Source organism: Hyperolius riggenbachi, chromosome 2, assembly GCF_040937935.1.
Source record: "Hyperolius riggenbachi isolate aHypRig1 chromosome 2, aHypRig1.pri, whole genome shotgun sequence".
Taxonomy (NCBI): domain Eukaryota; kingdom Metazoa; phylum Chordata; class Amphibia; order Anura; family Hyperoliidae; genus Hyperolius; species Hyperolius riggenbachi.
Genome location: NC_090647.1, coordinates 31,714,048 through 31,730,116, shown reverse-complemented (window position 1 = coordinate 31,730,116; position 16,069 = coordinate 31,714,048). Strand labels below are relative to the sequence as shown.

General features: G+C 45.3%; 1 protein-coding gene across 2 annotated transcripts in view; it reads left to right on the top strand.

Moving 5' to 3' along the window:
* Positions 1 to 11,453, top strand: part of LOC137545417 (kelch-like protein 35) — a 38,723-nt gene extending 27,270 nt beyond the window's left edge. For both annotated transcript variants that reach the window (XM_068266610.1, XM_068266611.1), the window contains exons 4-7: positions 3,721 to 3,839; positions 4,319 to 4,507; positions 6,632 to 6,820; positions 10,877 to 11,453. In XM_068266610.1, the coding sequence (XP_068122711.1) occupies positions 3,721 to 3,839; positions 4,319 to 4,507; positions 6,632 to 6,820; positions 10,877 to 11,065 (686 nt within the window). In that variant the 3' untranslated portion in view covers positions 11,066 to 11,453. The remainder of the gene's footprint in view (positions 1 to 3,720; positions 3,840 to 4,318; positions 4,508 to 6,631; positions 6,821 to 10,876) is intronic.
* The last annotated feature ends 4,616 nt before the right edge of the window (positions 11,454 to 16,069 follow it).

Here is a 16,069-nt window from a genome sequence, read left to right as displayed (position 1 = left end):
ATCGGTATTTAATTCCGATATTTTACTTCTTTAGTTTCCTTCTTTACTCTTTAATAGTAAAATATTGGCAAATTTACCAATATTCTACTATCAGCTTGCCTGGGCACCCACATTTTCAGGTGCCCTTTGATTGCGTACACCACGCACACACACACACACACACTGTGCGATTACACTCACCCAATCACTCACACACACACACACTAACTACACTTACCCAATCACACACAGAGATCACACACACACACACACACACACACACACACACACACACACACACACACACACACACACACACACACACACTGTGCAATTACACTCACCCAATCTCACACACACACACACACACACACACACACATACACACACACATTACACTCACCCATTCACACACACTCACAGATTACACTTATCCAATTACACACAGAGATCACACACACACACACACACACTGCGATTACACTCACCCAATCACACACACACACACACACACACACACACACACACACACACACACACACACACACACACACAGCGATTACACTCACCCAATCACACACACACACACACACACACACACACACACACACACACACACACACACACACACACACACTTACCCAATCACACACAGAGATCACACACACACACACACACACACACACACACACACACACACACACACACACACACACACACACACACACACGCACGCACACACACACACACACACACTGTGCGATTACACTCACCCAATCACACACACACACACACTCACAGATTACACTTACCCAATCACACACAGAGATCACACACACACTCACCCAATCACACACAGAGATCATACAGATTACACTAACACACAATCGCGCACACACACACAATCGCACGCACACACACACACACCATAATCCCCCCCCCCCTCCCCATCCCATTTCTCATGCACACACATAAAACAAAACCATCACTCCCCCTCCTCCATTCAATGAGCTAGCTAACTTTACAGGAAGGGAAAGTACTGTTCACAGCATCTTGAGCTGAAGTTTCTCGCAGCCAGGTGACACTGTCTAGATCAGGCTGGAACCGAAGCAGCAGGGAATGCATGGCGCTGTCAGCAAACTCTGCACTGCAGCTGTGTGTGCCCCTGGCCTGACCCCTTTTCCCTTGCCTTGTGTCAGAGATCATAGGGGAAAGATCAGATACAGCGTGCCCCTCAAGCCCCTAATAGCATACGCACAGGGGGCGGAGCTGTAGCCTATACAGGACAAGGCTTCCCCGTACATCTGTTTCCTCTGCCCCCCTCCCCGACTGTAACATGCTGACTGGCTGGCTGCATTGTGAACATGAGAGGGAAGCAGAGCGGAGCTTTTTACCTACCTCCACTGGACTGGTCTCCCACCTCCTCGTTCAGGGCTATGGGCGCAGGCAGACTAATTTCACAGGCAAGTGATGCCCGGCCCGCTCAGCTCTGGTGGCCACCCACGTGGTTTCTCCCGATCCCAGCCAGCAGAGACTGAACACTGAAGCGTGAAGAAGCGTACCGCCCGCTCCCCCCCCATGCACGCAGCTGCTGCTCACTACAAGTTGCAGCGCTGCGTGCAGGCATGATAACGGCGGCGGGCGGGAAGAGCGGAATAGACAGTGCATGTGTGATTAGCCGCCATCAGACTGCCCTGCCTGTCACTTTAGTTGCGGCCGCCGGATCATGACGCAAGTGGGCGGACCGTGCGGCGCTGTCATGGGGGATCGCTCTCTGAGGTTTTTAATTATGAAGGGGACAGTTTAAACCCCGCCCTTGCCCAATCAGGCGCCTGTAGGCACGTGCCTACAGTGCCTTATGGTAAATCCGGCCCTGAGCCTTACACTACCTGATTGACATATACACACGCCGGATGTTTTAAAGCACTTTTATTCCACAAATTTAGGAATGTAATGTGATTTCTGCCCTTTAGCGATTAAAACACGACTGCGCCAACTCTGTGATTTTTGGTGGGACTTTTGCCATGGATCCCCCTCCAGCATGCCACAGTCCAGGTGTTAGGCCCCTTGAAAAAACTTTTCCATTACTTTTGAAGCCAAAAACAGTCTTCGAAGGTTGTAAAATTCTCCTGCCCCTTGAAGTCTTTGGAGATTCGCAGATTCGCCAGATCCACAAACTTTTGCGGAGATTCGATTTAAAATTTGTGAACCCAAAATTTGATATTCGGCACAACTCTATGGCCTCAATTCACTAAGCTTTATCAAATACTTTATTGAATGTTTGAAAATTTACCTCATGAGTAAAATCTAATTTTGAATTCACTAAGGTGTTATAGATTTATTGAACGTTTTATCGATAAAACATTTAATAAATCTATAACACCTCAGTGAATTCAAAATTAGATTTTACTCACGAGGTAAATTATCAAACGTTTGATAAAGTGTTTGATAAAGCTTAGTGAATTGAGGCCTATATCTGAGATGTCCTTCCTGGCTGCTCCGTTATGCCGATGTCAGCAGCCGTGGACTGCGATGCCTTCGCTGTCCCGGCCATGTGCCTCCTCAATCGTGCTCTGGTGGCTGGGAGCATTCTGCACATGTGCAGTTGCAAGTTTTAGGAATTGTGCATGTGTACAACTTTGCCAGCAATAATAGCATAATTGAGGAGGCACACAAAGCAGGGACAGAGCATGGGAGGAGACCGAGGGACCTCAAATACTTATGGGGGGGTTGGAAGACCAGTAAGAGCCAGTCCACACTAGGTCCGGAAACGTATCCGTGGCTGCGTTTTTCAAACCTGATGAAAAACGGAGTCCCGGATACTAATGTTGAAAATAGCAGCCAGCCTCACCCAAGTAAAAAACGGATCCGTCTGCGTTTGCGGGGATCCGTTTTCAAAACCTGAACGGAAGGTCCGGATCTGCTGCATTTTCACGCAACGGATCAGGACCACGGATACACGCAGGGGTGGTGAAAGCAATGAGAAAATGCATCTCCAGCTCCACAGGCAAAAAACGGATGTTAAAATGGATAGCCTGAGCTTTATGATTGGCCCAAAAAAATCCTCCCACTCCTTCCTAATGATGGAGACGTTTTCTGTCAGGGAAAAACCTGAACGGAAACTGATGCAAAACTGATGCACTTTCATCAGTTTGCAGTACGGTGGGTACTTCCCCTGATCCGGACTGCAGTGTCCGTCCTGCAACCGGGTCTAGTGTGGACCCACTCTTAATGTGTGTGATCCCACCAGAAGAAGATGGCACCATCCTTAGGCTTCATTATATCTCTAGTAGCTGGATGGGGACTGGGAGTTTGGGTACTGATGAGAACTTTTATTCCAAAGGGAATTCGAGATGAAAGGCACATGGAGGCTGACATATTTATTTACTTTTAAATAATGCACATTGCCTGGGTGTCCTGCTGATCCTCTGCCTCTAATACATTTAGCCATAGCCCCTGAACAAGTATGCAGATTAGATGTCTATGACAAAACTGACAACCTTAGCTGCATGCTTGTTTCAGGTGTGTGATTTAGACCCTGCTGACCACAAAGACCAGCAGGGCTGCCAGGCAACTGGTATTGTTTAAAAGGAAATAAATATGGCAGCTTCCATAGGTCTCACACCTCGGGTTCCTTCAAGTTACTTTAAGATTTAAGAGACAACCGTATAATTAACTTGCCAGTAACTTCATTCAGAAATCACTTGGGTAAAACTCATACTTCCTATCACCCTTTTCCAGGTGGTCACATGGACAGCCGCCATGTCTGGATGTTTAACGTCCACATCAACTGTTGGATTAAAGTGGCCTCACTAAACACTGGAAGATGGAAGCACGGCGTGGCCGCCTTAAAGGGTCAGGTGAGTGCAGAAATATCGCCATAAATGATGGGAAATGACCACCATTCTACCCATTTCCATCTGAAATGTGGCTCGTGAAATGTCCGTCTATAAAAAATGTACCAGGAATCAGCGCCTATGCTTTCCTTCACTGCCTTAGTAGTAGAGTTTTTAGCATGATGGCTACCAACTAAGGCAGAAAGCTTTGAATCAGGACAATCCCATTTACTGGCTAACTTTAAATTTTTGTAAAAGCTTATAGTTAAAGCTCTAATACGCATTATATGAATCTTAAAGAAATTCTAATCAAAACTAAAGTGCCTGAATTTGCAAGAGTTGGGCTATCAAGCGGTCGTTCCAGTAATCGTTACAGATGTCATGTAGGGCAAAAAAGTCTGTCTACAATACAATAGAAAGAAAGAAGAGTGCTCCATCTAGCCAAGCTTTCTCCTGGTGGCCTTAGACGAGACGTGATAACATTCCCTTCTCGTTCTCTGTAGATCTACGCTGTTGGTGGCTTTGACGGCCAGAAGAGGTTATCTTTGGTGGAACGGTACAACTCATTCACCAACACCTGGACTCCTGTCACCCCCATGTTAGAAGCTGTGAGCTCTGCAGCAGTGGTGGCCTGCCTGAACAAGATCTACGTCATTGGTGGAGGAGTGGATGACGATGTAAGCACAGAGAAGGTAGTGTAACACTCTATGGGGTTGATTCAATTGACTTATCTTAAGAATTCTCTTATCGTCTTGTTCGGTTCCTTTGGGGAGTCCGTACTTGGCAATGGGGGACTCGATGAGAGTAGGGATGCTCGCAGGATTCCGCGGAATTCTAAATTCCACGATTCCGGACGGAATTGGGCCAATTCTGATTCTGCTGGTGGGAACGGAATTGCTATAGCTCTAAACGGAATTCCGTGGAAATTTTTTTAATTCCGCGGAATTTTACGAAATTCAAATTTATTTCCTCACCTATCTATTTTCCTCCTTCCTATTCCCTTTCCTCCCTCCTCGCAGAGGGAGGAGGGTCTCATCTTCCAGGGAATTGTAGTATTTCAAAAGCCAGCTTACATACCGTGGCTGGGAATTGAACCCAGGCTGGGCTGGGAATTGAACCCAGGTATCAGTTTGTGGTAGGTAACTGACTTAACCACTATACCACCAACACTACATGCTGAAGCCAGCCTAGCATGCACCATTATGATCAATCCAAGAAAAAAATTAGCGTGCTTAAAGGACTTCCGAGGCGAAAAAGACCTAAAAAGTTAAATACCTGCATGTAATAGCAATGCACGGAGGGCACCGTCCGCGCCCTCCGTGCCGTTCCGCCGGGTCCCCGCAGCTCAATGTGCTCAATCCAAGATAAAAATTAGTGTGCTTAAGGATTTGTAGCATGTCAAAAGCCAACTCACATTGGTTGGGAATTGAACCCAGGCAGGGCTGGGAATTAAACCCAGGTCTTAGTGTGTGGTAGGTAACTGACTTAACCACTATACCACCACCAACACACTACATGCTGTATAGTGGTTAAGTCAGTTACCTACCACACACTGAGACCTGGGTTCAATTCCCAGCCACTGAATGTAAGCTGGCTTTTAAAAGGCTACAATTCCCTGGAAGATGAGACCCTGGGAGGAGGGAGAAAGAGAGGAAGACTAAGTTAATAGGGACTATGGACCATCATATAGGATATATAAGGTTACTTTAGTGATTTTTTCAATTTTTCCCACGGAATCCGGAATTCCGGAGAATTGCGTACAAATCCGGCGGATTTTTCATAGCGACGGAATTTAACACTGACGGAATCCGTGATTTACGGTGAAACGGAATTTGCTCATTCCGATCATCCCTAGATGAGAGCGTGGGAAGCCTCTGTAGGATCCTGAGGCTTCCCTAGTCTTAGGTAAGTATATGACTTTGACCCAAGGTTAACCTTAGATAAATATTAATGCTAATTGGTCCAAGCCTTGTAAAGGTTTTTCGCCTTCCTCTGGATCATATTGGATATGTGAGGTTGCAGGCTGGTGTTGTACCATATTTTCAGGTTCAATTAAATGGATGGCTGTCTATTTAACCAAACTGACAATTTAATTATGTACAATTATAGAACACACATAACACCAGGGCCGTTTCTTGGGCAGTGCGGTCTAGGGCAACCGCCATGGGCACAGACCAGCAAGTTTTGACAGTGAGAGAGTAATAATAATTCAGCCTGATCAGATAAAATTTTAAGTACCTTACATGTCCACAAAGACAATTTAGAGAATCACAGAGCATTATTTCTAGGTCATCCCTGATGGTCAAGTGGGTCTGAAAACTGACCCTTCCTTTCAGCGGGCAATGGGCATGTGAATCATCTACATGCAAAAAGTGTTGTAGACAAAAAGAGGATATAAGTAAAGATGTAAAGAGGGAGGATTACAGGACCAAGGTCTGAGCCTTGGGGTATTATAGAGGGAGGAGTACAGGCCCAAGGTCTGAGCCTTGGGGTTGTATAGAGGGAGGAGTACAGGCTCAAGGTCTGAGCTTTGGGGTTGCATAGAGGGAGGAGTACAGGCTCAAGGTCTGAGCCTTGGGGTTGTAAAGAGGGAGGAGTACAGGCCCAAAGTCTGAGCCTTGGGGAACACCCACAGAGAGTAAGTGAGTGAAGAGAAGTCACCACTGAAGGACATCCAGAGTAATGAAAACATTGAGAATTAAGTGAAGATCATATCAGGAATACTTATAGAGTGCAGGGCCTTCCTTCTTATATTGTTTGTTGGAGTAGTGCAGACTGTATTTTGAACATTGTGATGAAAATCCTCTGTATTTCAGGTCCAATGTTACGATCCTGAGGAAGATAAATGGACCTACAAGTCTCCAGCCCCTTTCTGCAAGAGCTGCATTGGTGCAGTACACTTAGATGGGATGATATACGTCATTGGCGGCTTAATGAATACCATCTTCAGATATAACCCAGAGGAAGATACGTGGAGTGCAGCAGCCACTTTACCTGGACCGCTGGTGAGTATTAAAAAAAGCCAAAGGTTTCCAACAAACGAACAATGTATAGACACCCATCTACTTAGCATTAAAACATTTATACATTCATACAGTATTTTTGCTTACAAAAACATAATAAAAGATTTAGATTAGCCCAATCCTAATCTGTGTACATTTCGCATTATATTTGCATGCAAGCTTAACCACTTCCCCTCCCCGGGACGAGTAACTACATCCCTGCATTTTCCCATATCTTCTCGCAGGGACGTAGCTGCTATGTGCCTTGCTGACGCGCAATCCCGATCCCCTGCCCCGCCCCAACTCCCCCCCTCCGCGCTCGTTCTTGCCGCCAATCATTAGACGGGAGATCAGTGAATGGGAACACGGTTCCTATTCATTGATTTAAGTCCCCTTGTGAATGATCGCGGCCATCAATGAGATAGCGCCGTCATTTATAAAAAACGATACTTACACTAATACTACGTATTAGTAATACTATGCATAGGACATCTTGTGGCCAAATAATAAAATTACATACATTTTGTTCCATTAACAAACTTTTTACCCGCCAATAGTTACCCCCAAAAAATTTTTGTAAAAAAAAAAAAAAATACATAAATAGTTACGGTACCTTAGAGACTGAACTTTTTTTAAAATGTATGTCAAGAGGGTATATTACTGTTACTTTTAAAATTATGGGCTTGTAATTAGTGATGGGCGCAAAACTGAAAAAAACGCACCTTTATTTCCAAATAAAAATATTGGTGCCATACATTGCACCAGGGAAAAATTGTAAACGTTGCAATAACTGGGACAAATGGGCAAATAAAGTGTGTGGGTTTTATTTACGGTAGCATGTATTATTTTAAAACTATGATGGCTGAAAACTGAGAAGTAATGATTTTTTTCCAGTTTTTTTTCTTATCTTTCCTGTTAAAAAGGCAGTTAGAATAAAATAATTCTTAGCAAAAAGTACCCCCCAAAGAAAGCCTAATTGGTGGTGAAAAAAACAAGATATAGATTGTTTAAATGTGATAAGTAGTAATAAAGTTATAGTGAATGACTGGAAGGAGCGCTGACAGGAGAAAATTGGTCTGCTTTTTAAGGGGAAAAACCCTTGGAGGTGAAGTGGTCAAAGAGTATCTTCAGTCTTCAGTTAACCACTTGAGGATTGTAGCCTTCCCCCTCTCCCCCCCCCCCCCCCCCATGGCCAGGCTACTTATTTACTAATTGGTGCCATGCAGCTTGTCCCCTTTTCTGCCCACCAACAGAGCTTCCTGTTGGTGGCCTCTGAAAGCTCTGTTGGCGGGCTCTGATCAATGCTGCAGGCTTTTTTTAAATTAATTTAATTGTCATTTTTTTTTTAATAAATTTTACTTTTTTTTAACTATCCCCATTCCATCCCTCCCCCTGCCAGCCAATCACAGTGATTGACTGTCATAGGCAACAGCCTATGAGAGACGATCGCTCTTGAGCCTCTCCAGGGGACAGCCGAGTGACACTGCTGTCCCCAGTACAGTGCTGCCGTAGATCGCAGAGCTGTATAATGTAAATAGATGGCCGTTTCGCCGTCTAACAGTCTCCTAGCAGCAATCGCTGCTGGCAGACTGATGACGGAGCGGATGGCACGCGCGATCTCCTGCAAAACTCCTAGGGATGCCAACCTCCCGACGCCGATTGGCATTAGGAGGTCGGGAGGGGATAAAAGAGACAGAACCTGTCATGGCAGGCTTTCCCTTAATGATGGGGGGATGTCAGGGTTAAATACTTACCTGTTCAGATGTCATCCCTCCAGGAAGGTGATTGCTCTGCCCCCTCGGTATTAAGGCCATTTTTTTGCAAAGGCCCGTCTGCTTTGCCGCAGCCCACCCCCAGCACCAAGCTTGGCAGCCACGGCCTAATTGGTGGCTGCTAAGCTGGGTGTGGCCTGCGCCAATGCAGGTGGAGATTTCTGAAGAGCTTTGTCAGTCTTCAGAAACATAGCCGCAACTGCACTGCCGAATGGGGCGGAGCATCACTTGTGAGTGTGACCCAAAGACAAGAATTCGGATGAGGTAAGTGTCATGACAGAACCGTGAAAATAGCAATCACAATCATTCTTCCACACCAATTTCCGATTGTAAAGCTTCTTCCTCTTTTCCTGAATAAATGAGGTGGTGGCAGACTTTTACCGTCAAGTTGTGTGTAGTAGTGTTGATGTTTTTTAACGCGTTCCCTCCTGGCCTGTCTGTTTGCCTCCGCACATCGATTGCATCCACAAGATCGGATGGTCTGTGGGCTGAAGCAGATTGGGAGGCACAAAGCGATCTGGCCAGTGTGACAGAAAGTATTTAAAGAGTAACTGTTAGGCATAAAATCTAAAATCAATTCTCTAATAAGTAACTGTTCTACAAGAAAAATGGATGCTAAAGAGGCAATATAAAAGTCTAAAATCAATCTCACCTTTTTGCTGATTGATTTTTATTCCTTACCCCCCCCTGGCTCTAATGTGGTACGCAGAGTCACAGGCGCAAAAGAGAAGTGATGTCACATGCAAATTCAGCCTTGATTGGCTGAAGTCTCTGTCACTGACATCACTGCCAGCTGCTAGGGTGCAGGAAGGGGGGCCAGAGGCTGTCCCCTGACACTGTCCTCGGCCCCCCTACTGCAGTTTGCCATGTCCTCACTCCTGCCGCATCTTTCTCCACCCCGCATGCCCCCTCGGTATCCCCTCTCCTCCCCGCACTATTACAGAGCGGGGAGGGATAAAGGCAGTGCACACAGACTCACTTCCTTATGGTTCCATGCACTGGAGTTCCCTTCTATACTCTCTGCGCTGCCTCCTGTGGTAGTGCAGAGATTATGCACAGGAATTTTAGTGCTTGGAACTATTAGTAGGTGAGTTGGTCTGCACTGCCTTTATCACTCCCCACTCTGTTCTGTAATAGTGCGGGGAGGAGAGAGGATGCCAGGGGGAATACTTAAAGAGAACCCGAGGTGGGTTCTAAGAATCCAATTAGCACACAGAGGCTGGGTCTGCATACAATGACCGGCCCCTGTTGCTATACCGTCTACCCCAGTCTCCCCCCTGCGCTCTGCTACAGTATGCCCCATAAATCAATCGCCGTGCTTGTGACGGCTGTTTAGATGTGAAGTGTCAGTCTCTGCCGCTCTCCCGCCTCCTCCATAGCGCCGGTGATTGGAGGGAAGGGACGCGGGCAGGGACCGGCACTATGGAGGAGGCGGGGGAGCGGCAGACTGACACTTCACATGTAAACAGCCAGCTGGCGACACGCTGCATGTCGCCAGCACAGCGATTGATTTATGGGGCATAGCAGAGCGAAAGGGGGAGACTGGGACAAACAGTATAGCAACAGAGGGTGGTCATTGTATGCAGAACCAACCTCTGTATGCTAATTGGATTCTTAGAACCCACCTCGGGTTCTCTTTAAGCATATGGGATCTAAAATGGCCACCACCAGAACCAGAAGTCACTGGATTTTGCAAACATTGTAAAATCAGAATTAAACAGTGGACAGCGCAATACATCTGTTAAGTAAGTAGAGCAAGTAATTATTTACTTGCTTATTTGTTTTTTTATTAATGCATTGTATGGCTAACAGTTTTTCTTTAAAGTGGATCTGAGCTCAGAACTTCCTCTCTGCTCTAAAAGATTAGGGACAGTATTAAAACAATCAGGGGGGAAAAATTATTTGTTACGATGCACAGAAATCCTAAAAAAAGAGCCCTGAAAAAAAAGTGTTTGTTTTTTTACTGGATGAACTTTCAGGGAGCATTTGTCTTTCTTGTACGTAAGCTAACACTGAGGCGGAACTGTGAGTCATGCCTACTGATTACCCACTCGTTACACTCCTCTGTATTTAAATAAACAAACACAGCTTGGTGCAGCTGATTTCTACAGCATTTCGATGTGGAATGAACACTTTTCAGTCTGTTCTTTGCAAGAGCTCGGGTTCACTTCAAACCTGAGACCCCCTCCCTAATCCATCAGAGACTGGCATAACAAGCTCTGTCTTTTTTTTACCACATGTACTCTTTAAATTGATGCAACTAAACACGGTCTCCATTTTTTTCCAGGAAAGCTGTGGACTGACCGCCTGCGGAGGGAAGATCTACATTATGGGGGGCAGGGATGAGGACGGGGTGGGGACGGACAAGACGTTGGTGTATGATCCAACTACAGGCAGTATATTGGAGGGACAGCCTCTGCTTCGAGGCACCAGTCATCATGGATGTGTCACCGTCCTTCAGAGACTCAGCAGTTGAGCTACACCCCAACACTATCAGACAGCTGTCACGTGACAGATCATGGACAGCCACAGACACCAAGGGGCGCTCTCCTGGTGTCCTTGACATGAAGAAATTGAATGAGACTGCTGGAAACTCACGGAACATTATATACCTAGATGTATTACCGTACTTACTAGCATATAAGCCGACGCCCTTGTAAGCCGAGGAACCAAATTTCCCCTAAGAAACCAGGAAAAAGTGACTGACTCGCATATAAGCCCCTCCCCAGTATAGCTCCCTCTCCAGTAGCCATATCTGCCCCCAGTATAAGTCATCTCCTTTATCCATAGCCAGATATGCACCAATAATACACATACAGCTGTGTCTCAGGATGCCACTATATGGCGTTGTAGATATGATATGCAGAAATTGCTGGGGGATGGGGGCCCCCGGTTGCCACGGATACAGCAGGGAGGCAGCTGGCAAGAGCAGGATCACTAGTACACAATCCTTACGCTCCTCTGTCAGTAACAAAACCTCCTCCACCGTCCGTTCTGCTCCACTGACTCGCACATAAGCCGAGGGGGTAACGTTTCAGCACATTTTTATGCCACAAAATTAGGCTTATATGTGAGTGTATACTGTACATGCACACCTCTTTACTTTTTTTATGTGAACCTGGAGTGAAAATACACTTGTGAGATAATGAATTCTTTGTGTAGTATAGATGATACAGAACATTCGTAACAAGGGAATGAGTCTCATATTTTTATTTTCGGTTTAATGGCTCAATTTTTAAAGTGAACCAGAGACGAAGCACCCTCATGTATTTTACCATATATATCAGTGGGGACATTACAGAAAACGCCTACCCTGCTCTCTGTTTCATTCTTCACTGCTCAGCCTGCTTGTTATCAGCCCTGATAAAATCCCAGACTGAGCATTCAGTCTGGCTTTGCTCAGGAATCATTATAGCCGAGTCTGTGTTCTGTCATGTCTTTTCAAGCCCAAGCCTGCCCCCTTCTGGCTCTGCTTTCCTGTTCTGTATACACAGAGAGCTGTGATGAGATGGGAGGAGCCGCTAATGTAAGGGTATATTGAAAAACGTGTTTTTTTAAATCTATATTTGTTAGTCATAAGAGGTTTTTAGAAATGGTGATTTCATTTTGCACAAAGCCCACTAAATAACATGCTTTTCTGATGAACTGTGTTTTGCATGGAGTTTTAGTAAAAAAAAAACAAAAAAAACGGCACACCAGAGCGGCGAAAATACCAGATATATTATTTATTTTGTAAAATCTATCAGGGGATATGTTTATTTTGTGCCAAAGCGTTCATCTCTGGTTTCCTTTAAGATTGCTTCAGGCTGTCATAGTTGCTATTTACAGTAGAATCCACACTCTGCCTTGATGAAGAGGCACTGTAGTGACATATAGATTGTAAGCTCGCAAGGGCAGAGCTCTCACCCTTTTGTGTCTTGGACTTTGTTATTCAATTCTTAGCTTGCACTGTTATACATTTTATTCACGTTATATGTCGTTGTAATTGCCAATTCTGTATTTTGCACCAGTGTCCATATTTGATGTATATCTTTGTCTGTTTCATTATGTACCCCATATTTGTTTTCTTACTTTGTACAGCGCTACGGAATATGCTAGTGCTTTATAAATCAATGATAATTATATAGTAGAATGTAGTAAATTATTCAAGATACCCACTTTTATGGAATTTTTTTCTGGTTTCAGTATCATAAATACTTCCTATATCTGTATATTGGTGAGTGGTCCCGCCCTTCCAATGATGCTTAGTCTAGGCTGTTTAGTTAGGCAGAATTCTTCCCCCCAGAGCATTCTTGGAGACCAGGTATTATTTGTACTGACTTTAAAATGCTCAGTAACAAAACATTCTGCAGAGATCGCCTGACAGGACTAAAGAAATCGCTATCTGTGATAAATTTCTCAATTCAAATACGGTTGAGGAAATATTTCACAATGGGTGTACACCAACTAAATTATTTATAAAGTATATTGTAAAAAATATACAATTTTTTTCATTGTTATTTACAGTGCAGTTCCTCTTTAAGCTGAACGGGAGAGAATTAATGACCCTTTGAGCTTTTTTTTTTTGTTGCAATTAAGCCTTATTAGAAGCATCATCTTACTGTTTCTCAGCTTTTTTACCCTCTATTTACTTTTCAGGAAACCCAGACTGAATTCCACAAGCAGTCAAACAAGTTATTTAGTTATTTTGCATCAATAGCAACTCATGCTTTTTCAACTCTAGCTGTAGTGGAAAACAAATAAGGGACTACAGAGAATTTCCTACTAAGACTAGTATTATATGTACCTATGTTTATCTCATCATGTCATATGTCATTTCAGGTGCGCTTCAAGCTAAGAAACAGGGACACCTTTAATTCACGCCCATGCCACACCTCAGTTCACACCCCTGACACGCCCCTAGTCAAGCAGACCACTAAGTACGCAGGATCAAAATATGTATTTTAATTATTCAGACCACACTGGTCCTTCCTGCCATGATCATTATTGCATTTCCTTCATTGTAACAATTAAAAACAGGCAACAGGGCCATTTGTAGACTTTTTGCTGCCTGAGGCAAACTTGTTAGGATGTAGCTTCCACCAGTATATGTTAGCCAGGTAGGTTCCCCCAGTATAGGTTAGCCAGGTAGGTTCCCCCAGTATAGGTTAGCCAGGTAGGTTCCACCAGTATATGTTAGCCAGGTAGGTTCCCCCAGTATATGTTAGCCAGGTAGGTTCCACCAGTATATGTTAGCCAGGTAGGTTCCCCCAGTATAGGTTAGCCAGGTAGGTTCCCCCAGTATAGGTTAGCCAAGTAGGTTCCCCCAGTATAGGTTAGCCAGGTAGGTTCCCCCAGTATATGTTAGCCAGGTAGGTTCCACCAGTATATGTTAGCCAGGTAGGTTCCCCCAGTATATGTTAGCCAGGTAGGTTCCACCAGTATATGTTAGCCAAGTAGGTTCCCCCAGTATAGGTTAGCCAGGTAGGTTCCCCCAGTATAGGTTAGCCAGGTAGCTTCCCCCAGTATATGTTAGCCAGGTAGGTTCCACCAGTATATGTTAGCCAAGTAGGTTCCCCCAGTATAGGTTAGCCAGGTAGGTTCCCCCAGTATATGTTAGCCAGGTAGGTTCCACCAGTATATGTTAGCCAGGTAGGTTCCCCCAGTATATGTTAGCCAGGTAGGTTCCACCAGTATATGTTAGCCAAGTAGGTTCCCCCAGTATAGGTTAGCCAGGTAGGTTCCCCCAGTATAGGTTAGCCAGGTAGGTTCCACCAGTATAGGTTAGCCAAGTAGGTTCCCCCAGTATAGGTTTGCCAGGTAGGTTCCCACAGTATATGTTAGCAAGGTAGGTTCCCACAGTATAGGTTAGCCAGGTAGGTTCCCCCAGTATAGGTTAGCCAGGTAGGTTCCCCCAGTATAGGTCAGCCAGGTAGGTTCCTCCAGTATAAAGTAGCCAGGTAGGTTCCCTTAGTATTTGTTAGCCAGGTAGGTTCCCCCAGTATATGTTAGCCAGGTAGTTTCCACCAGTATATGTTAGCCAAGTAGGTTCCCCCAGTATAGGTTAGCCAGGTAGGTTCCCCCAGTATATGTTAGCCAGGTAGGTTCCCCCAGTATATGTTAGCGAGGTAGGTTCCCTCAGTATAGGTCAGCCAGGTAGGTTCCCCCAGTATAAAGTAGCCAGGTAGGTTCCCTTAGTATTTGTTAGCCAGGTAGGTTCCCTTAGTATTTGTTAGCAAGGTAGTTTCCCCCAGTATAGGTTAGCCAGGTAGGTTCCCCCAGTATAGGTTAGCCAGGTAGGTTCCCCCAGTATAGGTTAGCCAGGTACGTTCCCCCAGTATATGTTAGCCAAGTAGGTTCCCCCAGTATATGTTAGCCAGGTAGGTTCCACCAGTATAGGTTAGCCAAGTAGGTTCCCCCAGTATATGTTAGCCAGGTAGGTTCCACCAGTATAGGTTAGCCAGGTAGGTTCCCCCAGTATATGTTAGCCAAGTAGGTTCCCCAGTATATGTTAGCCAGGGAGGTTCCACCAGTATAGGTTAGCCAGGTAGGTTCCCCCAGTATATGTTAGCCAAGTAGGTTCCCCAGTATATGTTAGCCAGGGAGGTTCCACCAGTATAGGTTAGCCAGGTAGGTTCCCCCAGTATAGGTTAGCCAGGTAGGTTCCCCCAGTATAGGTTAGCCAGGTAGGTCCCCCCAGTATAGGTTAGCCAGGTAGGTTCCCCCAGTATAGGTTAGCCAGGTAGGTTCTCCCAGTATAGGTTAGCCAGGTAGGTTTCCCCAGTATAGGTTAGCCAGGTAGGTTCTCCCAGTATAAGGTAGCCAGATAGGTTCCCCCAGTACAGGTCAGCCAGGTAGGTTCCCCCAGTACTGGTTAGCCAGGTAGGTTCCCCCAGTATAGGTTAGCCAGGTAGGTTCCCCCAGTATAGGTTAGCCAGGTAGGTTCTCCCAGTATAGGTTAGCCAGGTAGGTTTCCCCAGTATAGGTTAGCCAGGTAGGTTCTCCCAGTATAAGGTAGCCAGATAGGTTCCCCCAGTACAGGTCAGCCAGGTAGGTTCCCCCAGTACTGGTTAATCAGGTAGGTTCCCCCAGTATAGGTTAATCAAGTAGGTTTCCCCAGTATAGGTCAATCGGGTAGGTTCTACCAGTATAGGTTAGCTAAGTAGAATAAAAAGGAGAGATAACATATGTTTTGGTTGTTTGTTTGTTTTTTGAATGTTGAAACCCTTGTTAAACCTTCTTGAGATATCCAGTGTAAACAAATACTCACCCAGGCACACATACCTCACCCAGGTACACATACCTCACACAGGTGCACACACCTCACACAGGCACACATACCTCACACAAGTTCACATACCTCACACAAGTTCACATACCTCACACAAGTTCACATACCTCACACAAGTTCACATACCTCACACAGGTACACATACCTCACACAGGTACACATACCTCACACAGGTACAGACACCTCACACAGGTAAACACACCTCACACT